At 52.4% G+C, this 26,702-nt stretch overlaps 6 protein-coding genes across 6 annotated transcripts; 1 reads left to right on the forward strand and 5 right to left on the reverse strand.

The window, feature by feature from the left end:
• Positions 1–7,323: 7,323 nt before the first annotated feature.
• CTHT_0002760 (GTPase activator-like protein) lies at positions 7,324–11,606 on the reverse strand (the record flags this gene model as incomplete). Its single annotated transcript, XM_006690760.1, has 3 exons — positions 7,324–8,043; positions 8,107–9,355; positions 9,433–11,606. The coding sequence occupies 3 exons, from the start codon at positions 11,604–11,606 to the stop codon at positions 7,324–7,326; spliced, it is 4,143 nt and encodes a 1,380-aa protein (XP_006690823.1).
• Positions 11,607–16,319: 4,713 nt separating this feature from the next.
• Positions 16,320–19,016, reverse strand: CTHT_0002770 (allantoicase-like protein; the record flags this gene model as incomplete). The annotated part of the gene is made up of 4 exons (XM_006690761.1): positions 16,320–17,906; positions 17,962–18,360; positions 18,422–18,792; positions 18,857–19,016. The coding sequence occupies 4 exons, from the start codon at positions 19,014–19,016 to the stop codon at positions 16,320–16,322; spliced, it is 2,517 nt and encodes an 838-aa protein (XP_006690824.1).
• Positions 19,017–19,814: 798 nt separating this feature from the next.
• Positions 19,815–20,953, reverse strand: CTHT_0002780 (allantoicase-like protein; the record flags this gene model as incomplete). Its single annotated transcript, XM_006690762.1, has 2 exons — positions 19,815–20,785; positions 20,863–20,953. 2 exons carry the CDS (start codon positions 20,951–20,953, stop codon positions 19,815–19,817), a joined length of 1,062 nt encoding a protein of 353 aa, XP_006690825.1.
• A 1,092-nt stretch (positions 20,954–22,045) lies between these two features.
• CTHT_0002790 (uncharacterized protein) lies at positions 22,046–23,040 on the reverse strand (the record flags this gene model as incomplete). Its single annotated transcript, XM_006690763.1, has 3 exons — positions 22,046–22,140; positions 22,210–22,323; positions 22,770–23,040. The coding sequence occupies 3 exons, from the start codon at positions 23,038–23,040 to the stop codon at positions 22,046–22,048; spliced, it is 480 nt and encodes a 159-aa protein (XP_006690826.1).
• A 520-nt stretch (positions 23,041–23,560) lies between these two features.
• On the forward strand, positions 23,561–24,665 carry CTHT_0002800 (putative cytochrome b561 protein; the record flags this gene model as incomplete). The annotated part of the gene is made up of 4 exons (XM_006690764.1): positions 23,561–23,696; positions 23,755–23,862; positions 23,920–24,393; positions 24,628–24,665. The coding sequence occupies 4 exons, from the start codon at positions 23,561–23,563 to the stop codon at positions 24,663–24,665; spliced, it is 756 nt and encodes a 251-aa protein (XP_006690827.1).
• Positions 24,666–25,415: 750 nt separating this feature from the next.
• Positions 25,416–26,545, reverse strand: CTHT_0002810 (export control protein CHS7-like protein; the record flags this gene model as incomplete). Its single annotated transcript, XM_006690765.1, has 4 exons — positions 25,416–25,950; positions 26,166–26,347; positions 26,414–26,449; positions 26,516–26,545. The coding sequence occupies 4 exons, from the start codon at positions 26,543–26,545 to the stop codon at positions 25,416–25,418; spliced, it is 783 nt and encodes a 260-aa protein (XP_006690828.1).
• Positions 26,546–26,702: the final 157 nt, after the last annotated feature.

Genomic DNA, 26,702 nt, shown 5'->3' on the forward strand with positions numbered 1-26,702 from the left:
AGTCTTCACACTAATGTTTCCGGTGGGCAAGGCAACCCGATGCATCAACAACAGCAAGAGGCACAGCCTTCACCATCCATTTACTTCCATCATTGGCAGCCCCCGACGACACAGGCTGGAGGACGGAGTGGCAGTGATCAACCAGCCACGCCTTCAGGTTCGTCCAAGATAAAATCACGCTCGTGAGACGGGTACGCGAGCTAACCAAGACCTTCTGTTTTCATGAACAGGAGAATCACCGCGAAAACGAAAAGCAGTCGGGCCTCAACAACCAGCGCCAGCGCCAAGCACAGTGAATCAACGACAAAGATCGCCGCCGCTCTCTCATGGCTCGGCTCTATCGAATCCACCACCGGGTCGTAAACGAGGGCATTCACGGCAGAGGAGCGATATTGGACCATACCGTCCCGGGACCCGTGGTCGTGGGGAAAGCTCCGGGCTGGGGAGAGAAACGTCACCGATGCACCCATCAGGGACGAGTGGTAGCCGTGAGGGGGAAGGAGATGCAGCGTTCTCTACCACTCAGTCGCAATCACAAGCCTCGTCGTTTACGGGCCCGCCTGCGCAGGCTCCTGCTGCCTCTCCAATGCGTCCCGGGGCACCTTCGGTTTCATCCCTGTTGTCGGACAATCCAGCACCACCGTCTCCACAGTCCTCATCAGCACATCTCGCCTCGTCAGCTGGGCCCTCGTCGGAAGGACGGCAGATGCAACCCCGGCAGTAAGTACCAACAGCGACACCAGCAACAATTTGGCGGAAGCAACCAAGGAAATCCGCCGCGACTGCCCGATGAAAGGATTCGTGGAAGCGGAGGGCTCGCCGAGGGAGGTGGAGGTGGTAGTGGAGCCCAAAGATCATCAGCCACGCGACGGGGTGATAACGACTGAACCTTAATTTCAAGCCAATGTTTCAGCCTCGTGGGCTCGAGCCAAACCCGTCAGGGCTTGGTTAAGTAGCTCACGCCCTTTTCCTGTTGCGGTAATTCCCCACGAAAACACCCCTGCATGAGTTCCCGGGGAATGGTTCCTGAAAAGGGAACGCTGTTGTCCGTCGCCCTCCGACACGCCGGGACCGCCCTGCACCGCTTGTACCATGAACCTAACAGCCCGCGCAAGAATGAAGACAGGAAATGGACCCATATGTGCCTTAGTGAGAGGATTCAGAGCTTGATCTTCTCAATCACACGCCGCCATTGGCTTAGCGGGACTCCCCCAGCTCTTGAGATTCGGGCTGCGCCAACGAAGGAAGCACTTCGATCAGTGCATCTAGATTTCTTGTCAGAGGGTATATTGTACTTGTTAAGCGGGGCATCTTGGTTTTCTGGAAGCATTCTGCATGTTCGGCAATGTATATTTCATCTGTATTAACTACCTAACATTGACAGCAGATCTTGCGTTGATGTATGTGTACAAATCAGTTGGATATACGGCAATGTTTTTTGTTTACTTAATTATTGACGGAACTGGAGGGGGGTCAAAAATGGTTCAGAGGAGAGATGTTATGGGGGTTTATCCAGAGGAGCACATGAACCTCATACCAGCCGGTCTACTGGTAAACACGGGTGTGTCTTCATCCCTTCTTCTGTCATTGTCTCCCCATTGCGATGAGTGTACACTCTGTTACGTTGTAGTTTTCAGTGTGGGTTGCTGAGGGTGACGCCCAGTTGAGTAGGTTGGGGGGGGGTCAGCCAAGTAGTGGCTTGCCTGTTGGAACGTCACAGTCAGGTCACAGTCAGTCTTGATTGACTGAGGCCCGGCTTCCCGAAGCCTTAGGACTGGGTCGGGTAAGCCCAGGCGTTTGGTGACCTTTCCGGGAGACTGGGGTCTTGCACGTTACATCCATGGAGCCTGTGCTGGACGGTTTACTTCTGAAGAGCGACAGCAGCCTCTTGTCAGGACGTCAACAGTGTCAACGTTGGATTCAAGTCTTTTTACCTCTAGTCTCACTACAATTCCGCGCCTACCTTGGCAATAAGGACATTAATATCTTGAGTATCGAGAAATCCTGCCAATAGTCACAACACTGATGGACCATCAAAACAACAATGGATGTTACATAGCGTAGTACGTACAGAGCTCAATGGTGATTCCACTACTCAAACACCAGCGTTGTCATCATCACATCAGCAATAATTGGTGGGATTTTCGTTTGGTTGAGACTCCTCGGCTCCCTCCTTTCTCAAAGCTCTTGCCAGATTTGGGACCGGTCGAGAATGATAATTGGATGGCCGCGATTGAGCACGATAGGCCTAATGAAACCATGCAAATCACATCAGGGTTCTGTGTCGTGAACCGCCTCTTGGAATTGGCATGCGATTTATACACTTTGATAACACCCTCAAATGTTCAAAGTTTGCGAGGGGGATATGCAGATATGCCTGCCTGCTATCCCACACCTGTCTGATAAGGGCTCTAAATTGACAGTCACATGCAGATATCGGACCACAATGCAGGTTAGGCTAACACTTTCCCTCCGCAGTCTCATACTGTGTTGATGTCAAGAATATGACCGCGAAGACTTTCCGGATACCTGGACATATGTGCTGAGATGATGCATATGGATGTTTGATGGCTGTTAATCCAAGGCTAGATGAAGCGACGATGGATGAGCGAGGGTGAGCAAGGCACATTGAAGCCAGGGTCTTCAAAACTGTTGGTCAGAAATCTGGCAAGAGAAAAGGGCAGAGTTATTAAAGCTACACGAGCAAGTCATACAAGACTTTCCATTTGGTCTTCCCATGCACAGCTTTCAGCACCATGGAACTGGACCACGATGACGTTCTTCGGCGACCAGTGTCAGGGTGACATTACTTACATAGGGCTCGGCGGCTTATCCCCGCTCTATCATGGATCCCCTGACCATCGCCAAGGTGTTCTGAAACAGCTGGGGTTCGTCCAAAAACAGTTTGGCCCCATCGTAGTGTTTTTTTTATTTCTGTTTTTTTTTTTTTTTGGCTTGCATGGGTCTCTCCCATTGTCCCAAGCCGCAACACCCCCTGTCTATTCCGTCCCAGCTTTCCCCATGGCAGCCATGAATCATCCTGCTTCACCTCCCACACAGAAACATCACCATCAGCCACACAACACTACAACCTGTGGATAAACCTCCCGTGATGCGCTCCCACCCTCATGATTCGCTCATAGTCGCTCTCTGCGTCTGAGGCCTGCGCCTCTCGCGCTTGCAACTGTTTCTGTTCCAGTTTCCCCAGGAACTAGCCGCGTTTGAGAAAGGGAGATGAGCATCCTTGGGCGCACAAGCACCCCGTGCGGGAAGGGAAGAAGGGCTACCTGGCAAGAACTTGAAGTTTGTCACAGCACCTGGTCAACTGCCCACCTACCTACCTAAGAAGTCTCAATTTTGCGGAGATGCTCGTCTGCGGCCTGCCCACTGCACATTGGCAATAGCTACCGGGATAGCACTCGGGCTGTGAGCTGCTGATGGAGACCGTCGTACTGCTTGATGTCACGGCAGCCTTTACTAGCCTAGCGAGCCATTGCTTGGGGACCTTGCGTCAATGTCCAGACACTCCCTGGGCTTCGAGCCGTAGCGGATTTCTATTCAGTCACACTTATCTAGGCATCGGAAAAGCTCCAGGTCCACATCTAAGCTCTTAGGCCATTGTGGTCACTGATCAACGCATCATGAACTCCCCTTTCCAGGCCTTGCTGGCATTCGGAATTGCTCCTCCGACCCACGAATGGGTGTAATTTGCGAGTTGTCTTCCAGGCCTGTTGGGTGTTCCTCTTCAGAGTTCATCCAGACAGGCTGGAGCTGTTCATCTGCTGCACAGAAGGGTAGAGAGAGGTTCATCCCGCAAGAAATTCCACGGAAGTGAACGAACTAATGAAGTGCAACATTTCATAACATCATTGACCACCGTGCCAACGTCATCGGTGGCTTCTTTGCTGACCTGACTTGTTCTGGAACCCCTTGTGCTCTGTTGGACCCGGCAAGCTCCCAACAACAAAAACACCAACAGGCGATGCAGCCCTCTACGAGGTTCTGGAATGAGAAAATACAGATATAGTGACAGACATGACAAATATAACACTGGAAAAGTCGATCCCACTCATCTCCCACCTGCGGCAAAATCCCCAGTGTTACACTGTTGCATGGCGCTGCAAATATCCGTCGTCAGCCCTGGCCAACAAGGGGGAGAACCCGGCTTCTACAGTTTACTCTGGGCCAACCGGAAGCTGAAAGACAAATAACAGCATACTTGGTCTGATCTGCCAATTCCACGACCGAAAAAAGAAAATCCTCTTCTCCAGTTTGCCTAGTGTCTGCATTCTTACACACCTTCCCGGGTTGGTGACCTCGGTGTGTCGCGCTTGCGGTTAAAGACAATCTGTGGTGGATCGCCGAGCCGCGGGTAAAAAGCAAGGAGAGCCGCATCATCAGCAGTCGCGGATTACAGGCGCTCTCGCTCTCCGCCGCCCACGCCATTCGCCATCAATGTCCCGTGATATCCGGTCACTAGCGGCTCGCTGTCGCTCATCATCAGCCTCTCCTAGAATTCTGGATAGAAAGATTGATCTTTAGCCAGGAACAGGATATATCTTGGATGATAAGACCGAGTCCACTGTCACAAGCCGATGATGAAATCAAATCTTGAAAGTATGATGCGATCTTGAGTTCTCAAAGCTACATGCCGGTTGGCTGTCGAGGTTGGTGCATGATAATAGACACGGGAGATGGTCCCTTCACGTGGATATGACGATCTGTTCCCTTGTTTGTCATGTTTCTTTTAGCAGAGGATCTCAAGTCATGGCCAGAGCATAATGTTTCTATGCAATGTTCCATGATGTTCTGCCTAAGAAGGTAGCCGGTATAGTTTTTGAGATAGATCTCTTCCGTCGGCACGTGCGCCGACCGTCTTCTGCCTTTTGCTTTGACCATAGCGGAACGGCACAGGACAGGTGTCTGACAAACCCTTGCCAACTCCTGTTTATACGTGTCCTTGCTGATCTTCGCATGCCCATCTGCCCATCTGTCTATACGTACATCAGCTGACGTATGTTGACAACCTTTGTCATTTCGGTTCCGAGAAACCAAGCGCTTTCTCCTTTTGCCCTCACTGCAAAACAGGTCTCGGATACACACCAACTTCCAACCTCTCAACAAGTTGGCATTGAAGCGATCCGTATTTCGAGCTTCTGTCTCGGCGAGGCGCAGAAGCAGGAGCTAATCGAAAGCCCCTGGCTATCGTCCGACAAAAAAAACGACATGATTTCTTTCTTGGATACTGCCAGACTAGTCACAGGGTTCATTTAAGTTATACTGCCTCAAGCCAAGTTCTTGCTTGATCTTACAACGTGAGGAGACCAAGGAGATAATATGGGTTAAGGCCAAGCGCTTGGCCCTGAGCGAAATCGGAGAAGGCTGGCCTGCCTAGCCTCGACGCTGCATGAACCCGATCCGACTGTAGGGTCTGGAACGGGAATGAGTGCCTAAGAGCATCGACGCGAGTCTTGTATTTAACTGATTTAGGATCGTCGCTTGGTCTCCTTGACCAAAGCCGAACACTGAGTGGATGGGAGCTTCTGGAAGCCCTGAGAACTTGCGGATATCCTTCGGTTGTGCATAGGTAGACCAACAAGTTCATGTTGATATGTCTTCACCGGCAAAATGAGGTTATGGATTGCCACTACTCAAGTAAGAGGACCTACTTTGCTTACTTCAATCGGTATCTTGTTTCTCCAGCGCCCATAAAGCACTCATTAATGGCTACCTTCACCGTTTCACTAAACATTTCCCATCACAGATCATCCAAAATCAAGCCTTATTAGGTGTGAGTGCACATAGCTGAATCTGTCACCGAAAATAAAAGGCAAAAGTCAGACGCTAAAGCTAGCTCATAACCTCCATCATGCCCGCTCCATCCCCTACATGCCTTCTTCCACTTCAAACAAGCCTCTGATCCCCTATCACCATCACGCCCACATGCTTCCTTATCTGTCGGCTACTGGGTTAATGAATGCTCTTCCCCAATCTCCGTACTTGCATCTAAATACTCACACAGCCCCCGTCCCCCTAGAAACTGGAAGATTCCGGCTGGATAGACAGAAGGGGAAGATGGGGGAATGATCCCAAGTCCTTGCCGGCCAGCATCCAAGGAGAGAGTGTTTTTTTTGGGGGGGGGGGAGGGGAAACGCCGTTTAAGCGCCACTATCCTGCACGGGATGGGAAATGTACCCAAGCGTGGACGCCGATACTTAGGGGAACTGAGAAGGAGATATGGGGTTGGTTTAAGCGTTTGTGTTGCTGAGACGTGAACATGATTAGGATGTGAGATATTGATTTGGTTGCTTAACTAGTCAGGTAGGGTTTGGGGTTGTATCTGTATGGTTTTAGGTGTAATCAGGAATAAAGGATAGGCGGATGTACGATTTCAGATTATGTCTTGGGGAAGATAGGCAGATAAAGCTGATATCTCTACCAGTAAGGACCCGATACATTTGTTATAAATGGCAAAAGCTGCCACTGGTTTATGTTACTCAGTAACCTTCTGTTTATCTATTAAATCAAGATCCTACTCTGTAGTCTGCGCTTCATAACAACGGCTCCTCCCGATGGGTTATGGAAACTAAACAAGCGGGATGTAATGGGCGCCGAAGTCACAACAATAAGAATAGAACATCATTTCCACTGTTAGCACAAGCTTAAAAGACAAAGACACGAAACCAGAGCTTAGATCGACATGAGTTTTTTTTTATCGATAGTTCACAATTTTATCTTTTATTCTATATTCTATCCTATCCCAATCATTAAAAACTAACCTGGTCATAAATGAGGATTGGCTCCGTAAATCATGCCAAATTACAATGAAGAAAAGAAGACGCAAGGAAAAGGTTAAAACGAGCGACAAAGTAAGTCTCAGAGCAGCTCTCCGGTCGGTGAAGAGCTGTCCGTTTGTGAAGCCTTCGGTTTGACTTAAATCATTGAAGGCTCTGGATGGTGTATTGAGTGCCCAATCCATCCGTGGGACGGACATATAAATAGAAAAGGGAAAAAGAAGGAAAAAAAATCTGCCAAAAAATCCAAGGAAGGGGTATCAAAAACGCATCCTTTCCTGATCTTTGCATGCTGCCAAAGGGGAGGAAGGGAAATCCAAATCCTTATAACAAACCAGGTGACACCCATGCCGCAATGTAGGTAAGTGAAGGGGTATCACTGAACAGAAGCTAAAATGAAGACCTAAAATAACGACAAAGGAAACTCGTTTCTCTCTGTCGGGGGAAAGAAGAAAAGGGTGTAATGAGGTGCGATAAAAGTCAAGACAAAAAAAAAGACATGATGCGAGAAAAGGCAAGCAGACAAAACTCAGAACAAGGACCTGCCCTTTCCCTTATCCTTTTTATCCTTTTCCTTTTCCTTTTCCTTCCCCCGAGCTTCATCTCTTTCTTTATCGTGTTGTTGTTCCCGTTCTTTAACCTTCCCTTTAGTATTAGTAGTAGTGGTAGTAACCTCGACCCCCTCTTTAACGTTTTCTTTCTCCTTCCCTTTACCCTTTTCCTTCTCTCTTTGCTTCTCCTCCTTCTCCCTCTGCTTCTCTTCCTTCTTTGTTTTTTCTCGCAGCTCCTTCTCTATCTTCTCCCTCCTGCCTTGGTGCCGGCGCCATTCCGCCTGGGCCACCTTCATGAGCAGATCCTCATCTTTGACGGGGATCCAGGCGGTCAATGTCTTCATTGCGTTCTCGAAGTCAGAGTCGAGCAGCACATCGCGAAGGGCATGAATCAGGGCGGCCGATGTGGCGTGAAGGATATCCAAACCCTTCGGGGGGAGGAGAGTTGCAGGAGACTGAGGCGGCGGGTCCAAGTCTTTCGGTGAAGAGTCGTTGCTCGTAGACGGTTGTGGGTCGCCCGAAGACTGTTGTTGTTGCCGTTGTAACTGTTGAAGTTGCTTTTGCTCTTCTGGAGGACACTCCCCCAAAAGCATGAAAACATCCCAGACCCGCAGCTGGGCCTGGAATGGAAGAGACAGGTTGAACAGCGTCAGGTACCAGCGAGTACCATACGCCGTAGCATCGATCGACAACTCATTCTACCCCATACGACGTCAGCTCATATCCCTTGTAGGGACAAGCCGGAAGTGGGGAAAACTTACCAACTTCTCCTTCACAACTCCGCCATCCAGCTTCCCCAACCAATCCCCTTCAAATTCCCTCAACGCGGCCATCAGCCCGGCCAATCCATCGCTATACAACCAGCCCAATCCTCTGTACCTCCACAGCCGGACCATCATGACAAACGCCCTCTCCTCATCAAAATAACACAACAACGTCGCCGCTAGCGAAGCCATCCCCTGCACGTAGCCAACTTCCGGGAAATAGAGCGAGATCGCATGCAAAACCCGGAACAGTAGCCTCTGTCCACCGCGATACCGCCGCCGGAACATGACGTGACCGCTCACGGTGCGCGGCACGTCCAGGTCGATTTGCACATCATCCGGCGATGGACGGGATTGCAAAGCATGGAAGGTCTCGATGAGGTAGGCGTCTGACTCCGGGGGGTCGTGAGGGTAAGTGATGGCCGACGTGTGCAGGAAGGAGTACCAGGCTGCCGAGCGCCAGCAGTCTGGGATACCCTTCCAGGTGCGGGAGATGAGCTTGGGTGAGGTGACGTCGAAGGTATATGAGATGCCCTGGCCGTGACCGGGGGCTGGGGGAGGGTTGGTTGATGATGATGATGATGATGATGATGATGATGATGATGATGATGATGTGACCTTGGGGTTCGAGGATACTGGCGTTACAGCTGTGGCCATCTTGCGCCACTTCTCCGAGCGCAGGGCTTCTTTGCGCTTCTGGGCCTCGATCAACTTGGGGTCCTTTTCGTCTTCCAGGCTGGCGAAACCGGTCGGTTGAAGAGACAGCATTTCGCTGGCCTCGGCAAGCCACCTGTGCTCACGGTTGTATGGCAGATGGTTTGCCGCCGAGCGGATAGACGAACGGGTCGACAAGCGCGAGACGTTCGATCGCTCCGACGTGTACGTGTTGAGCGAGCGCGCCGAGACCTTGCGGCTGGGCGGGCGGATGAAGCCTCCGGGGAGGGAGACGGTCGAGTAAGAAGTTGAGGGTCGCTTGGTCAGGACGTTTCGCCGTCTCGGCAGGACCTTGAGCTCGGCAGGTTCGGCGCGTGAGACCGGACGTTTGGGGGTGATAAAGCCATAGCGGTCGACTTCGGCGCCGTCGAGGTCGTCCCAGTCCTCGAGGCCACCAGCATATCCCTTGCGCACAACGCTGTTGCGATTAGGAGAGGCCGACAGGCGAGACCGCGGAATGGCCGTGGCCTGTGGGAACGGACCGAGGTGGTCTCCTTGCGAACTGGAGGGATGATCGGACGGACGCCATGAACTGCATATCAGGCGCAAGCGCGGTCAGCTGACTGTGGGATGACTCGCGGCCAAATGAAGCCTACAGGAAAACCATACTCGGCGTGCTCATCCTCTTCGGACGGGACTTCGGCGGTAGGAGCGAGACGTTCGACGAACGAGACGCGGCCGCCGTCTTCCCAGAACAGGTCGTCGCCGGATTCATAGAGCGATCTCACCTTTTGTGATTCCCTCTCTAAATCAATCGACGAGACGCGGATGCTGGGCACGGCAGGCTCGGGGCCCTTGGCGGCGTCTCGCGCAGAGGGGGATGCCGCGACATTAGCAGAGTCGCGCTGGGACTTGGAAGATGTTGATGAGGAGGATGACGATGATGGAGATGACGACGCTGGCACCTGGCTGGTGTTCTTGTCGGTTTCTTTGTGTTCGGGGCTCTCAGTGTTCTCGCTCTCCTCGCTCACATTGGGCTTGGATTCTTCGATAACGTTAGGGGTTTCGCCGGCCCTGCAATCACTGGGGCCGCTCTCCGCAGACGACGACGACATGACCTGCGATAGCGACAGTGGAAGTGACTTCGAGGGATCACTCTTTCTGCCCAGCAGCATGAGACTCCCCCGCTTGGAGAAGGCAATGGAGTCCAGATCGTCCCATAGGCTGTGTGAGGGAATGGGCGTGGTGATGGTTGGTGCAGACGAGAGCGAGAGCGTTGTCGCAGAGGTCACAGTGTCAGCGACAGTCGACTTGTTCTTGTTGCTGTGCGAGGATGCTTGTTCCCCGTGCGCAGCCCCTGGCGCGTTCGGCTGCGGTGGGGTCTCTGGCGTGCGCTTGGCTGTTTTGGGCCATTTTGGCGGTTTCTCCTGCTGAGCACAGTGGGCAGAGCCCCGCTCGGGCCCGGAAATAGCCCCTGGCGAGGCGGGCCCAACAGTCCCAGCGCCGGAAGCAGCCCTGTCAACGCCAACCCTCTTTTTCCGCAGCCGTTTGGAGCCCCCCGAAGAAACGACCGAGACCCTGCTGCTGATCCCGGTCCCGACCGTTGCCGCTGCCGTTGCCGTATCCGTTTTTCCCTTCTCGTTACCCGACGACCCAGAACCAAGGCCGAAGCTCTTCTTACCTAGTTTCTTAGTCAGTGACAGGTGCCGGGACGGCGATGCAGGCAAAACGGGCGACGACGGCGACTCGGATGATCTCGGCGACGAACAAGAAACCGACACAGCTCGCCGCAGCCCCAGTCTTGATGGAGATGGGGACGACGGCGTAGTAGCAGGCTGCTGCTGTTGCGTCGGTGTCTGCTTTGCTCCTGGCACTGAAACCGGCGCGGATGCGGGCGGCTGAATCTCCGCCCTTCCCGCGCTCAGAGGCACCGGGAGCTTCAGCGCTGGCGGCGGGATCTTCCGAGCCGGCAGTTCCTGGGGAGCCTCGAATGAAGAGTCGTCCATCTTGGGCGATTGCATGGGCGGCAGCGTGGGAGATGGCGCGTCAGCAATGTCCTCGAGCAGCTTGCGGTAGATGTAGTCCTCTTCGTCCTCGTCGCCGCGCAGCGTGATGGACGACGATGTGGGCGCTCCCGAGTCGCGCTTCCACGGCTCAGCTTGCGACCGGCGAATCGTGATTGTTTGTGATGTTTGCAATGTTTGCGTCTGCGTCTGCTGGTTGCGAAAGAGTGGATGTTCTTCTTGCGGTGGTGGGACTGGCGGCGGATTCACAATGATCGGCCGGCGAATTTCTCTCTTCTTCTCCCTGGGCTGAGGTGGCGGCAGCGGAATGGGGGGCTCTCCCTGTTTTGTATGCTCGTACCGCAGTGCAACCAGGCCGGAGTCGTCGCGGAAGGGACTTAGGGCAAGGCGGGCAACTGGCCGTCCCTTGTGGCGCACAGTGACATGTTTCTGCGGCGTGGTTGGCTTTTGCTTCGACTTAGGCTTTTCCTGTGCAGATTCCATGCTGGCGCTCGAGTTGGGTGGCAGGAGCAACGGCACAGCTGCTGCTCTGGCGGTGGCTTTCGCGGCGGATGCACTGGCTCCCTGTGACCAGAGACCAAGACCAATCTGGTCCAGTCTCCCTTGCAGTTTCAGTACGGATGACCCCCTCTTGTGCGCCCGTGCTTGTGTCTGCGACTGCGGCCGTGTTTGTGGCAGCGGTTGTGACTGTGAGCGGGTGTGTGTGCGGGCTGATGATGAGGAGGAGTCTGAAGATGAAGACGACCTAGAGGGCTTTCCCCCGAGGATTCCAAGGAGAGAACCCAGGGACGAGGAACAAGACCAGGAAGGGAAGGGCATCTAATACGGCAAAATAGCCAAGTCAATATGCCTGTCAAATCAAGCCAAACGGATGCCGACGGCTCGTCCAGGAGCTGCAACGAGCGCCAGCCGTGTCGCAGCGTCTCACAGTTCCGGGTAGGCAAAAATGCGGCACCGGCAGGTTGTTTCACTGCGGGGCCGTTGTTGCTGTAGACTGAGACTTTTCTTCTGGATGAAGCTTTTATCGGCCTTGGATAGGCAGACCGTCGTGGTAGTAGTACCGTTCCAGTGGTTGGACGGATGGGATGACAGCGCAAGGTATTGCCGTGTCGACGTGGCAGTAGGATGTATATGCAGGTAGGTATGTGGTGGATATGTCTATGTCCTGACGGCAACTCGTCACTTCGTATGTCGCGATCAGGCTCTAAGGCGCAGAGACAAGGACACTAGTGTAGGATGGAATGCATGGCGAGGAACAGCAGTGGAGATGAAGAGCATGCAGAGGGAGGACGACGTCTTTTATTTCAAAAGCGCTCATCCCAATCTTGTGATGCATCATAAGCCATGGGCCCTTGGCCCTATGCGCGGCTATACCCCATGATGGGGAATCATGGGCCTGTGGACTTTGCTTCTGTCCGCTCGCGCATGGAAGCCCAAACTCTGCTTCTCCTACTACCCTATGCGGTAATTCCTAGCCCGACCGCCCGGAACGCCGTCTAGCCATTCCGGGCTGCTCCCTAGCCTGTCATGAGCTGTCAAGCGTCCAGAAGCGTGACGACTAGCCTCGTTGCAGGCGAGGTTGCGAGCATCTCGGCGTCTACGGACGTGCCGACGCGATCCACGCGAATGAGGGATAAAAGGCTACATTACAAGGCTACATTGGACCGTTAGAACTTCTGCAGACCGCTAGAAGCTAGCGGCGTCGAAATATGGTGATGCTCCCACGCTTCCCCAGATGCTACCGACGGCTGCGCAAGCTGTCATGAATGGTGGCGTGGCTGGTCGGCCTGATTGCTCCTTGGGCACATGCAATTTCAGCATGAAGCCAGAATGGCATCGAGATTCGTGATGATGCCCATGACAGCGTCCATCGACCTTTCGACCTCGGCCGAGACGCTGCTGATGCGCCATCTTGTGCTGATCTGACCACGTCTCTCCATGTCTTGCGCTGCCAATCAGCTGAATAATTAGCCTCACCCCATCCCCGGACCCGCGACGCCAGCCTCAGCGAACCTGTCAGTCAAAAGCCATAGGTCTACCACGGCAATACTTCCATTCCTCTCTTCCTCGGCAAATTGGCGCCGTCTCTGAGTCAGCAGTCGCTCAGCGAAGTCGGGCTCGCGAGATGGCCGTCGCTGTTTCTTTCCTGCCGCAGTCTCCCGCGTTGCTGCGTCTCCTACAAAAGCCATACACTAACACTTACACCAGCGAAAATTTTGCCCTTTCCAATTTTCGAAATTTCTAGGGCCATGGAACCCTGCTCTCGCTTGCCTAGCTGCACGTGTTAGTGGAGCCATCTAATTGAATCCCGTCTGGAGCTCCTTCCCGCGAGAAATCCTGCAAACCCTGCAAACCTTGCACGAATGACCGCTTCGATCGCCGTGAAACAGCTCAATTGCTTCTTTTTCCCTCGAAAACAGCGATGGGACGAAAAAGAGCACAAAGAGCACGACACACACTTCAATTTGCCTGATCATTCATATCAAGTCCGAGCGAACTCTCGGCCGGAGGACTGTGGGGCCGGCTCCTTTGCCCCGAACCGGCGATCCACCAGGCCGCCGTGCAACCGACGCGAACCTTCATTTTAGCACAGCCAACCCTATCCCTAGGGCGCTTAAACCCCTAGAAAGTCCATACTATTCGCCGGCATCCTCGGGCTCTAAAACCCAGGCCGCAGGCTTTCAGGTCCCCGGACTGATCCCAAGACGCAGTGCGCTAGCAATTGTCTGACAGTAACGATGACCGGCATGGGATGACCGGCAGTCCGCGAAACACCATCCGCGGTGGTGTTTGTTAGTCAGTCGTTGTCAAACGGAATCCAAAGCTCCGATTCGGTAACGAAGGACTGGGGAGAGAGCAATCGTCACCGCGGACAGTCGCCCTGCGATTGGTCCCAATGACCCATTGGACTGTTGTGACTGGGGGGAGTTTGACGTGGCAGCTTCCAAAGCCAGCCTCCCCACGCAGGTTCAACCGGCCTTTATCTCCGTCTTTCTCTCCAACAAACGCCCGGCCGTGGGATTGTGGGGGATGAATACCTCCGCAGCCAGGCTAGCTGCCCCCGCGTGGGAGTGGTCATGGAGAGCAGTCATTCAGGAGTGCTCTGAGGACTTTTCTGAATCTCGTGAGGTTGATGAAAAGGACGTCAATTCGTAGTCAACACCAAGCAGGTAGGCCAGCACCAATGCACGAATGTGACAACGTCGAGGATATCAGCCGCTATTTGAGCGAGCTTGGCTCCGAGCCCAATCGCTTCCGCTCTCACCGTTGAGATCGAGCCAGTGATGAGCCATCAACCCTCCACACCGCCAAATCGTCCATTGGGCATCATCATGATAACCCTCTGCAGCACGGGTAGGCACCTGTGTGTTTCAAGGTCTTAGCGAGAAAATTTTCTCTCAGAGCAGCCATCCAACAAACCACGGCATCCGATTGAGCTTTCCAGCCAACGCCCACGGAGACTTTCTCTCTCTCTCCAGGCACCAAACGGATTTTCTTCCAACCCATTGTACCAACATATCGAAAGTTCCACGACCTAAACGAGCTCAACAGCACCAGAAACTTATATCCAACCATTCACAGCCAAAAGAACAACCTGTAAGCTACACGGTATTTCAATAACACCTTGTTAGCGCCATGCACCCCGCCGTTCATTTCTCCCGACATTCCCGAAGCCCAAGCCCTTCCCCTCCTTCTTAAATTTTTCCCAGGGAAAAGAGGCCACGCGAACCCAGCCAACCGGAGCTCGTTGTCCCCCCCCCCGCGCTCACTGACACCAAGCCCTACCAAACCCTACCAGGTTGCCAAGTGCTCGCTCGGGTGCTCTCGTCCCTTGCAGCATGCAAGCAGCCATGCCGCAGTTGCCCGACCCGACCGGACCCCCAACAAGCGTGTATGGGTGTGGGAGTGGCAGCCTTTTTTTTGTCAGGAACAGGAATAGTGTAAGCGGATTATCCTATCCACAAACCTGTCTTGTCCCCTTGTCTTCCCCTCTGCCCCTCCCTTCCCGCCGCTTTTGACAACAGGCAAGAACTGTAACGTTGTAACCCTACCCAAGATGGGTTACGGGCGTAGCAGGTAGTGTAGCAAGCTGCCGAGCTGGCACCAACGGAGCGGTTGGGTGCATGTGTTCGGGAAGAGTAGGGCGCTAAGTACGTCGCTACCCAGGTACTTCTCAATCGAAACGTGTAACTTGGAGGCGGGGCTAGGACAGGAGGCTGGGCGGACGGGTTCGCGTGCATCGCTGAGTGAGAGGGGCAGAGATGACAAAAAATTCTGTCATTAGTTGAGGTAGGTCGGTTGAAGTTGCTATGCTTGACTGAAGACCATACCCATTGTTGGATTCGATTCGAGACCAAATTCCGTGAACCCAGGTTTTTAGTGATGCAAAATGCAGGCACGTTGGTCAACATGAAGAGGACCACTCTTTTCTTTTTTTGAAAGTATGGCTCTGTAACACCAGAGATCTATTATCGAGGATGAGAGATAACAATGTGATATCCCGGGCCGTCCCGCTCACAGGCAAAACCAAACCGGTAGGCGATGATGCCTATTTAAGGGATAGCCAGTCGGGATAGATATCAGAATCAAGGCTGATGGATGTGGGCTCTCAACAAACCTATCAGAAATTTTCACTTTCCATGTATTCCTGAGAAAAATCGCACTAGAAGTTTAGAAAGGTTACTATCTGCTTAGAGGTCTACAACTCCGGACATAATTGGGAATAGTTGGATACCACAGACGGGTTAGGGAACCGGGAATAACATCCAGACATGTGAGAATGGAACCCTGGATTTTTTTTTTAAAAAAAAAATCTAAGCCCCTGTTCGACTTGGCGATAATTGAGGAAGAAGGCTTCCCGCTTACATTCGAACCGATTGGAACGCGTCACAAGCCAATATCGACGTCAACTTCAAGATCTCACCAATATCGTGATGAGCTTCGGTATAAATAATTGGCAGAATGTCTCACAAGCTCTACTTCTGTGACCCTAGCAGCAACTGACCTAGGTAAGGTCCTTGCTGCCTCACAACCATACTCTCTAGTCTCCTATTGTTGAAGAAAATGCATTTCGAAACCCGCCATTAAAGTAGATACATAGAAGTAGGTCCAAAAGCTGTTTGAAGGAAAGAGAAAGATAAAATACATTCCTATCTTGCAATCTCCTAGAGTCCTAGGATGTCAAGTCATCTCATTCGACAGCAATTCAATCATTCCATACAACAAGCCCCTGAGCGTTTGGTTTACAAGTTATTGAATGATGAAATGTCAGTTAAAGCGCGCCCATTCCGAGTATGCGGCACTACATTCCGACTTCGGTCCGTCACTGACCCTCCATGCTATTTGAATCTTGCACCACAGCAAGGAGAAGCCCAAAAAAGATAACTTTATACGATCCCCTTCCTACTACTCCGTATGTATCCTATTCCAAGCCCTCTTCCAACTCCAATTTTCACTGTCCCCTCATCACCATACTCCTTCTTCCTCCCTTCAATTTCTCTCTCCTGCTAATCTCTGATTTCCAAGCCCCAATCACTCCTCATCTTCCCACCCTGCAACTTCCTCCCAAACCTTCTTCCTACTCCCCGGTCCACCCGTAGCTGCCTCAATCTTGTCCAAAAACTCGGGCGGGATAGTCGGTATGTACTTGCGCGCCCGCTCGCGATTGACGCCGCCGAACCCGGCCCCATAGCTGATCAACATGTCGGTGCTGCTGGGCAGCGTGAAGGGCAGCATCAGCGCCGGGTCGAGAAGCAGTTGCGTGTTGGCAAGCGTAGCGTCTTTGTCGTCGTCGTTATCCCCGTTGTTGTGATCTTGTTGCTGTGCTGAGGGTGAGGTTGGGGTTGTGGGGTCGGGTGTGGTGGTTGTGTTGTTACTGGGGGTTGCTGGGACCGAACTGGTGCCGTTGGATCGGCCAAAAAAGGATTTCTTGGTAGATGGGGTAGTTGGTGTCGAGACGGCTGATGCGAGAGATTGGCGTTTGCGTTCGCGACGGGCGAGCGCCTCCTTTTGGATGGTCACCAGGTACTTTAAGGCGTTCTTTGGAAGGCCCTTCTCGCCAACTTCGGGGCGGTAATGGGTTGCTGAGTGGATGAGTTGTTGAGGAGAGAGAGTACGGAGCTGCTGAAGAGTGCCAACAAGAGCTTCGAGGTCGTCTGGAGGTAGAGATGAGAAGCATTGCAACCATTGTAACAGCTGGATGACCGGGGCTAGATGACGACGGGCTGCCTCGACAGTCGTCTCGCCGCTGGCCCTGATCTCGCCGCCCTCGTAGTGCTCCGGCTGACGGTTGTTTTGGCGCGCCCAATCCTCAAGGGCTGACACGTTCATGCGGATCTGCATTGCTTTGGTGCGCGCCAGGTACTTACGATTAGATATGATTCTGTTGAAGAGTTCGGCCCCCAGCCAGTAAATAAGTTGTGAAATAATCTGGGCCGTTATCACCGAATGGACGTCGTAGAGATCCAAAACGAAGAGTGTCGATGACAGCAGCGAAGTCACATTACGTGGAGACGGCTTGGCTCTCTGCTTGGGAGACGGCGGCCGTAGCCGCTTCTCCAGTGGCTCTTCTTTGACCTCCTTCTTCCTTTTAAAGATCTTCCACTCGTTTTGGAACGCGATATCTTCGAACCCGGGAATGGTTTCATGATCCAGCATGGCGGCGTCCAGGACCTTGTCTAGGCGCCGCTCCGCATCCCGAACGATGAAAATAAAAATTTCGTTAATAAGCTCGGCAAGCTGGGCTTGAAACTCGGTGGTGGCCTCAACAAGGCCGGCATCCTTTTTGAGGTAATGCAGCAATAATGTGGCGTTTGACATCCAAAAAGCCAGAACGGTCATATCCCACTGATGCTTCTCGACTACGGCATTAATTTTTTGCATGGAAGTGATGAGCAACTTCGCTAGTAGCTCAGGGTTGGCGTGGTAGTGCGCATATCGAGCGGCCAAAAATATCATATTCGCAGGTACAGGCTTTTGCGATGGGGATCGCTGTGGTGTCATGTTGGTGATGACGATATCCAGGATGCGGTCCAGCTCACTCTCCTGGATCACAAACATCTGGTCATGACGGCATCTCGTCCAATCGAACTCTTGGTCGTCATCGAGGTCATCAAACGACTGCGTGAGGGTCAGCTTTACGAACATCAAACAGGATAGTTGCAGCAGCACAGACCTCGGGTTGATCGTCTATGCCCACATTCCCCAGGTCCACTTCGAGGTCGCGAGCGCTATCCATCATCATGCGCCGGCGCATTTCGGTCTCGGCCAGCTCCTCCTCAAATCTGTCTTGTGGGTTAAAACCCGGGTTGTAGAAGTCGTCGCTGGTGCCAGCGCTTCCAATGCCATAGCCGCTCAAATAGAAAGCCATGTCGCTGTCAGAGCCAGCAAAGTCCCAGGCAGTCCTTCCCGTAGAAGTCTTCGCCTCAGGAGAAGCGCCATTATCCAGCAATAGCTTGGCGATGCCCTTATGCCGATTTGTCATAGCCCACATGAGGGCGCTCCATTGGTTGCGGTCTTGCTTATTGACATCGACGCCCGCTTCGATGAGCGCCTGCACAACCGACTCGTGGCCCTAAGGGTCGGTATTAGCGGACGGGACAGTTGGCTCACGATAGCCCCCATAATTAACTCACAAAACAGCTCGCATATATAATGGCAGGCGTGCCTTCATCATCGGTGGCATTGATATCGACATATTCGCGGGCCTTGCCGTTTAAAATCCTGTTCACCGACTCGAGGTTGCCGTTGCTGCAGGCCATGAAGAAGGTGCGCTGCAAGATATCCTTCTTCTCCTCGTTGGAGCGATGTTCATCTGCGGCGATGGTATCCTCATCATCGAAGGCAGCGACGGCGGCATGTGAAGCTTGGGCGGCAAGCATCTCCATTAGGCGGGTTTCGCTCTCAGGGCCGCCCTTGATCAGGTCGGGGCCATAGTTGTCTTCAAGCGTGAGCTCGCTGAAGGACAAGGGCTTCGTGATGGGCGATGTTAAGAACTGCAACTGGCCTGAAGACACAAATGTTGGCTCAGCGAAGCTCATGTGTGCGTGATATGACGCGGTGAAACTGACCCTGCCATCCGTCGTATATTTCGGTTTCGGAAACTAACTCGACGGGGCGTCGGCGGTCGTCGAGGGAGCGCGGAAGGTCATCGGGAAGTTCTTTTTTCTTGAGTTCGGCCAGGGCGCCGCCGATGGTGCCAATGCCGCCCTCAGAGCCCCCAAGATCCATGGTGACAAGTCAGGAGAGGGACTGGTGGCATGCGTGGGCGATGGTCAGGAGTGATGCCGATGGGAATGACGCTACAGTTTATCTCATCGGTTCATCGGGAGGGCGTGCTTGCGACAGCGGGGAGCATTCGGGGAGTCGCGAAAAGTTTGCTGTCAGAAATCGTCTATATGCGGTCGGTTTGAAGCCAACCTGCGATGTAGAACGCTCGATGTTCGGCGATCTAAAACCAGACGATGAGACCATTCGAGGCGACTTCCCCTCCACGTTCAGGGTGTTCAATCCCAGGTCGGGCATGTCGAATGGCAGGCTTGGCGCATCACGCTGGCTGGATCTTAAGACAAGCACCCCACTTTCCTGGTCCAAGCGTCATCTATTATCGATAAGACACCCTTTTAACAGAGTTGCGTCTTGTGCTCTCATCCCGGTTCGACAACGCCATTGTCAAGTCAAACACCCATTATAACTCCATGCCCATTGAGTTAGATGGAGTCGAAAATTCCTGAAGCTTCGTTAAATGCAAGACCAGAAGCGTATTGTACACAAGGTCTTATCCGGATACCCGATCCGAACGCTTAGCTCGAATCAAAGTCTGGATCGCCGCAAACCACAAGTCCGACCTTTCTTACGATGTGCGACAGCTACCTCTCTGAAACCCACGTTTCGAACACCCTTTTTATGATTCCCAGAAACAATTATCTACATCGGCCTATCTCCTTCCATAGCCCCAGTGTAGGACCAGTTTCACCCTTGTGCTTCCCGCTACTGTTTCGCCGCCCAGTACTCACCCGTCCTCCACGGTTACACTGCCTGTCTCGCGAAAACGCGCAGCCGCTTGACGCCCCCATCCGGCACAATGATGAGCTTGACGTGTGTAAATGCCTTGTCCTTCACCAAGCTATCCACCAGGTGTTCCTTATCTGGCCCACACTTGAGCGGCTCGGCAACCCGGATCCAACCCGGGGCATCGGCCGCAGGGTCGCCATCCTTCCACTCGATCGCCTCGAGCCGTACCTCCTTGGGGTAGTTCCCGCGGAAATGTGCCGTGTCGACAAGGAAGTTCTGGATGTAGCCTGGCGCTCCCAGCCGGATGATGGCCCAGTCGATATGGCCCTTGGTGCGTGACCGTGCTGTCTCCCAACCGTCTCCCATGTCCTTGCCGCGGCCGGGCAGAATCAGGTTGTCCTTGGTGCCAAAGTGTTGGTCACTGCATGAAACGGCCACACCACCGTTCTGGGCCGCCGCGAGGTCGAAAACAACCTCCTTGTCGTCTGGGAATACTGGCACAGCGTGGCCGAATAACCGGAACCGAGCGATGCCGCCGTCCGGGTACATGTTGAGTCTGACATGCGTGTACTGCTTGTTGGTCGGGTTGTCGAGCTTCCAGGCGTGGCGCTGTGACGGACCGCACTCTTGGATGCCGAGAATGGTCTCCCAGCGGCCACGATTACCACCCCATGAGAGCACTTCTTCATCATCCTGGTTGAAGCAACCCTCGACCGAGATCGCTGGCGCGTGGTTGCCATTGAAGAAAGCCGTGTCAATCTCAACACCCTCGACCGTTCCTGATGCCACACCTAGCCGGATTACTACCCAGTCAAATGGCTCCGGGTTGTGCCGCCGTGTCTCCCACCCATCATACCAAGCCCCCGTGTATACCATCTTGCCTGGCTGCCGAATTGGAGCCGCCGGGTTGATAAGGTTAACCGCTTCGGCAAACCATTGATCTGAGAAGCCAAGAACCTTGCCTCCTAGCGCGGCCGAGACGAGGTCTGTAGCATTTCGCAAGTTGTCAGCCTGTGTCCTGCACCTAACTTACCAAGAGGGTGTGTTCCCGAGGCCTACGAACCAATGCATGTTGAACGGAAGGTCTTGTCAATTTCCTCAGCCGGGATCCGGGTGGCTTTGACTGAGTCCAGTTTGTACTCGATATCTTCCATCTTTGTGAGTGTGCGCAAGCTTTGCAGCCGAGAAGTGCGTGATGTGCCTGATGTGAAAAGTCAAGGTGTGAAAAGTCAAGGTCAAGGAGACTTCGGCAGGACTCAATACAGCCGAGTCACTTGAAAGAATCACGGAGAAGGGGGGAAAGGAACAGAAGTGACGTCCTGCAGGGTCCAAAAAGCGGGATGGCTCCTATCTTATCAATTCTCGATACGCCCCTCGATTTCACCAGATAATCTTCCCAAGGGACCAACGGCAACAAGAAAAGCCTGAACAATCACGATAGCATCGGCCATCTCCGACACAGCCACCACTTACATTGCCCCGATAAGTGGAGTGAATGGAAGGCTCGCATGGATCTAGCCTATCTTCCTGTCAATCGAGTCCTGATGATTCGGTTACCTAACATTCTGCTGCAATGACGGAAGTGGGGTCAAGGATGTAGTGGAGCCGGGATCGGGCTCCGTTGGCTGCCGGAAACCGTTCCGTGCCGAGATAAGAGATAAGGAGCCGGTCAGTGACATCAGCGAGAAACCCGGGGCCTCGACCTTCCGTGGTAGTTCCTTCCGTAAGGTACCGTATCACACAGCCGGTTCCTATGGAACCTGGTCTCTCCCGTAAGACGGGGATTCGGCCAGATATTACCTAACGTATGTTGACTGTCGTATAAACTGGACATGGGGCAAGTAAACAAATTCCTTTTAAAACCCAAATTCTTCAAACTCTTCTTCCAAGATGTTCATGATCAAGGTGTATACTATCTAGTGTGCCGAAGTTCAGCTAAGCTTCCACTCACCCACTAGATGTCCGAAAGACAGCTTCAGTAACGTAATCCAGACTTAGGCAGGTTCAGCAAGCACGCTTTGCGTGTGGATCCCCTTCCTTAGCACAAAGTCACGCATAACCCAGCCTTGTTCCAGTTCTTTTTTTTTTTTTTCAATTCGAGCCCACCGCTTTGTAAATATAGCTTAAATCCTGGGTTACGTCAAATCCTTGCGTGATAGAAGAGTTTCTGTGAGAGACTTATGCATGATCTGGTCAAAGTCCGCTGCGAGTGAACTGTGCAATAAACCTCTAGGTAGCTAAGAAAGTCATGTCCCATTGTTACGTAGATCCCTTATTGCGGCCAAGCCTCCTTGAAGAGCCAGCTCTAGCTTCAATTCGGATCTAATCTCTTCCAATTTAACTGGTTTCATAAGCCTGTTGTTTGTATCACGGAGCTCTCTAAGGGAGACTCAGCCAGACAAAGACATACGTGCAAGGTTCATCAACTCTGCTACATCAATATGCTTTTCATGCTTCTGCAGGAGATCTCTGTGCGACCCGGCATAGTCGAGCACAAGCGCAGCTGTGGCCTCAGCGAACACGACTTTTGGGCCCAAGCAAGGTATGCAACCAGAGCATAAGCCATGATACCGTCAAAAATTGTAACATCTCTCACATGTCGAGCCAAATGAATAGGGAAGAACATAAGCGAGCCCCAACAGTCGTGCTTGTCGCCTGTGATAGCCAAATGCATCAACTGATCAGCAGACAGTGTGTCTAGCACACTGTGGACGCGATTGTGGACAACGTTGAAGATGAGCTGGAGCACGTTGGCGTCGTCCTCGGGCAGATCGATATGCGCGGAGCCGGTTCGGTCAGTGGGTGGCCCTCGGAGAAATTGGGCCTGAGCATAGTCCTCAACACGGCCGATACAGTTTTTATGAACAGAGAGTGGCATCGGCATATTTTCATCTTCAGACCCACGACGAATACGACATTGCCGTCGGGGGCAATATCTACATGATCCATCTTGTTTCCCTAAACCCTCACCGTGGTTAGTCCCGACTGGACTCCGTATAGCTATGAATCGGCGATCGGATATCGGGCCCATGAAGGCGGAGACTTCGGTGATGGGTGTGGAGAACTGGAGACAAGGCCAGAGCTCGGAGGGTTCCTTGACGATCTTCACGGAATCGGCGTGCTCCGTCGCAAACGGGTTCAGGATCACGATTTGGGGAGCACGGAAAGTAGTGAAGGTGAATTGCGTTCCGGTCAAGGCGGGGTAGGGTTCCAGAGCTGAGAAGGGGCAATAGGCCTGCATATTGATAAACAGCTGGGCTGAGAGCCACAACCCGCATTTAATCTCCTTTTTTTTCTGGGCTTAGAGAACTGGGATGTCGTCATCGTTATGCTGAATATTTCTAAATCCATTGGGAAAACTTTTGGCATCGCAATGTGACAGTCTGGTTGCCCAGAAAGGCAGAACTACAACAAGTGGATTACGGTTGAGGATTCATGGGGAAGTGTATCCGTGCCGCAGCCAAGAACGCCCAGCGATAGATGAAATCTGCAAAGATTCTGACGTAAACAGAGGGAAACCGGCCTGCAGGGTCTAGGCGGGGCGGGAGCTCCCCATGGATCACCTCCCAGGCAACACAATCCAACATCTTCCCCGCAATTCGCAATCTAAAATCCCTTTCTCAATTATTCTCCCAGCCGTTAGCTAGATTCCATATCAACTTAGTAGAAGTCATTGAATCCCGTTTTTGAACCAATCTCATCAGACTCCCAGCGCCCAGCGCTAAGAGAATTAGTAATCCATTTATCACGAACCAGTTAACATGTCTTCAAGACAATCTCTACTCTCTGTTCATCAAGGTGATGTGCCTGCTCCTGCTGAGAGTGAACCGCTCCTCGGCAGGCCTGGCGCAGCAACCCAAAAACCTGGCGCGCCGCTGGTCAAGAACCTCTGGCTAGGTACGGACACTCAGGACTCATTGCCACATCGTCATTCCATCGACTAACACGGATCCAGGAACGGGCTGGATTGCGCAAATCGGCGCCCTTATCCTCGTCTTGACAGTCTGGATCAACACCTTCATTCATCCAACCTTCCCGCTGGTTTCCCCCCATCCTCTTCTCCGTAAGCCATGCTTCCCTTGACCCCCGTCGAATTTAGTGAACTAACAGACCTCCCAAGAATCTCTCGGCGTCTACGCGCTTCTTCAATCCATCCTCATCCTCCAACCAACCACAACCCCCGAAACAAAACTCTCCGGCGCTCGCGCGCACGCCTGCCTCCACATCCTCTCCTTTCTCTTCTTCCTCACCGGCACCATCATCATCCAAGTCAACAAGCACGTCAACCACCTGGCCCACTTCCACTCGCTCCATGGTTACCTGGGCGTTCTGACGACTCTTCTCCTCCTCGCCCAGTACCTCTTTGGCCTGTCCATCTGGGTGGTCCCGCAAGTCTGGGGCGGGCTGGAGAACGCTAAAAGCCTGTGGAAGTACCACCGGATGGTGGGATATGCAGCGCTGCTGCTGTTGCTTCTAAGCGTGGCAGCCGCAGCGCGGACAGATTATAATAAAGGAGTGCTGAAGGTGAAGATGTGGAGTGTCTTGCTGGCGGAGGCATTAATTGTGATTGGGACTGTGCCCAGGGTGCATGCGAGTAAGTTTAGGGGGTATGTGGCGCAGTCAACGGTTCCAGCGAATGGAAACGGAGAAGAGAGGAGGCAAGTAGATGGGTAGATTAGGGTTTGGTGTGGTTGTGGGATTGGTGAACAGTGTTTACGCTCTGTAAGACACTGGGCAAAGAGTTGGTGAGCGTTGGCCACTTTCGGTTTAACTTGAGTGTGTGGAATAATGAGCAGTTTATAGGCATATGTTCTTGTCAAAATCTTAGCGGCAAAGTGTCAACAAGACAAGGCACCTGAGCGTTAAATTAGAAGAGCCTTTAATATTTGATTCATGTAGTATCCTTTTGTAACAAATGTCAGTTAGATCACAGGACCTTGGCTACTTGAGCCTATGTGTGGAAGCACCTCCTGCTAACCTATCTTAAAATCTCACGGTCCATTACCTAGCATTGCCATGACAGTATCATTAAAACCAACTCCCCAATACAAGACGTCCACATTAGGTACGTCATGGCTCATGATCTCAGGGTATATATGTCTAAATATATATATATATATATATATATATATATATGTGCCACCATTCACCCTCAGACCAAGCTAGCCTTGAAGAAGCAGACTAGCAACTGTTCTGCCTAAAAGCAAGGATAAGCCCACGTAGGCATGCGCTCGTACTTATCAGATTCCAACGCATATCTTTCCCAAATCAGCGCAGATGCCCTTGTTCACAGTGCTTTCACCCCATCCCGAATCACAAAACTCACTTGCTCACCACTCATCTCAACCTGCTTTGTGTTCGATTGTTCCATAGCATCATAATATTAGACATCAAGTTGTATAGCAGAAATCACTTAGATCTGTTATGTTTTACTGAGTTTGCAATAGACATTGACAAGCCACCGTGAGAGAAAAAAACCGCCGTCCAAAAGGTATCACAAAAGAGAGCGTCATGAAAGCCAACGAGGAAAAAAACAGTGTGAAGCAATCCAACCCATGAACTCCGATGATATATATGCGCTCGAGCGCGGGTATCTTGGTTGGTCATTATCGTGACTCAGGGATAAGGTGTGATGTTGTCTTGCCAGTCGTCCTCGGTGATTTCTGACCAGAAGAGCCATACCGCAACCACCGACAAAAGGGTGAAGAAGGTCTGAAAGAGCGAGCCGTCGATTCTACCCGATGTGCCCTCACAGATGTGACTGCTGACTGCGAAGTTGAAAACCTGGCCAGCGGCAAAAAAGAAAGCTGAGCCGAGCAGGAAGAACATCGGCCTGATCTCACCCAGGATCTTGAGCACGAGGTACGACTCGAGCACGACATAGAGGACGATCCAGAGGAGAGGTACAATCAGGTAGAGCACGTAGAGCGCAATGTGCCGGTTGGGTGAGTTGTAGCTGTCATTCCAGAAGTCGGTGAACTGGAAGCCGGTATCAAGTGCAATGTAGCCGACGCCGATCAGGAACACCAGACCAGAACCGCCAGTCAGGAAGACAGACAGGGGTGTACCATCATCCATTAATTGGTAGCCAATGACTGCATTAATGAAGAGGATCCACGTTGTTGCTGCAATGGCACCAATGTGAATGGCACTAAAGGCCTTCAATGGTGTGAGTTTACAACCTCAATCATGAACTTGCATAAGACAACTTACCATCCGCACTTTGCTGTTCAGTGGGAAGTCGCCCACTGAGAAAATCTCACATATCGAGATCAGCAGGTACCCGAGGAGGAACAGTTGCATTTCTCTGTCCGTCACGTCAATCGCATGGCCACAACACCTAATGAATGCTAGTTGATCACTCACCTCCTCCCAACAGCTGCCCTCTTCCTTTCTGAGCGTACCAGCAGCTTGATTGTGGTAGCAATTGCAGCGCCACAAAGCAAGATGGTACCCAAGTTGCCCAAATGCCTCCCGCCAGAGAGCGGGATACCCTTCAGTGAGCAGCCATCCCAGGGACCTGTCTGGTTATGGAAGGGAGAGATGAGCTGTCGAGCATACTTGTTAGAGCCGACCATCTTGGATGCACGAGTTCACTGGCTGCATTCACTCACATTGCAGATGGGGAGGGTGGTATCCCTGCAGAGGATCTATCGTCGAATATGTCAGCAAAGACGTGTTTGGCTTTCCTTCAAGCTAGTGAACTGTGTGCTCACATCAAAGTTTCCAAACTTTGTTGAACCCATTGTCCACTGTGGAGTTTGAAGCTTGGAGATCAGTTGGCGCTTCAGTTAGAGGACGCAATCAGGTTGCAACCGAAGAAATTTTCAGCGCGTGTAACTTAGGTCAACACCGTCGACCTCACTGGCGTCGCCAACTGTCGCGCTTCAAAACAATGCAGTT

Source organism: Thermochaetoides thermophila, assembly GCF_000221225.1.
Source record: "Thermochaetoides thermophila DSM 1495 unplaced genomic scaffold scf7180000011806, whole genome shotgun sequence".
Taxonomy (NCBI): domain Eukaryota; kingdom Fungi; phylum Ascomycota; class Sordariomycetes; order Sordariales; family Chaetomiaceae; genus Thermochaetoides; species Thermochaetoides thermophila.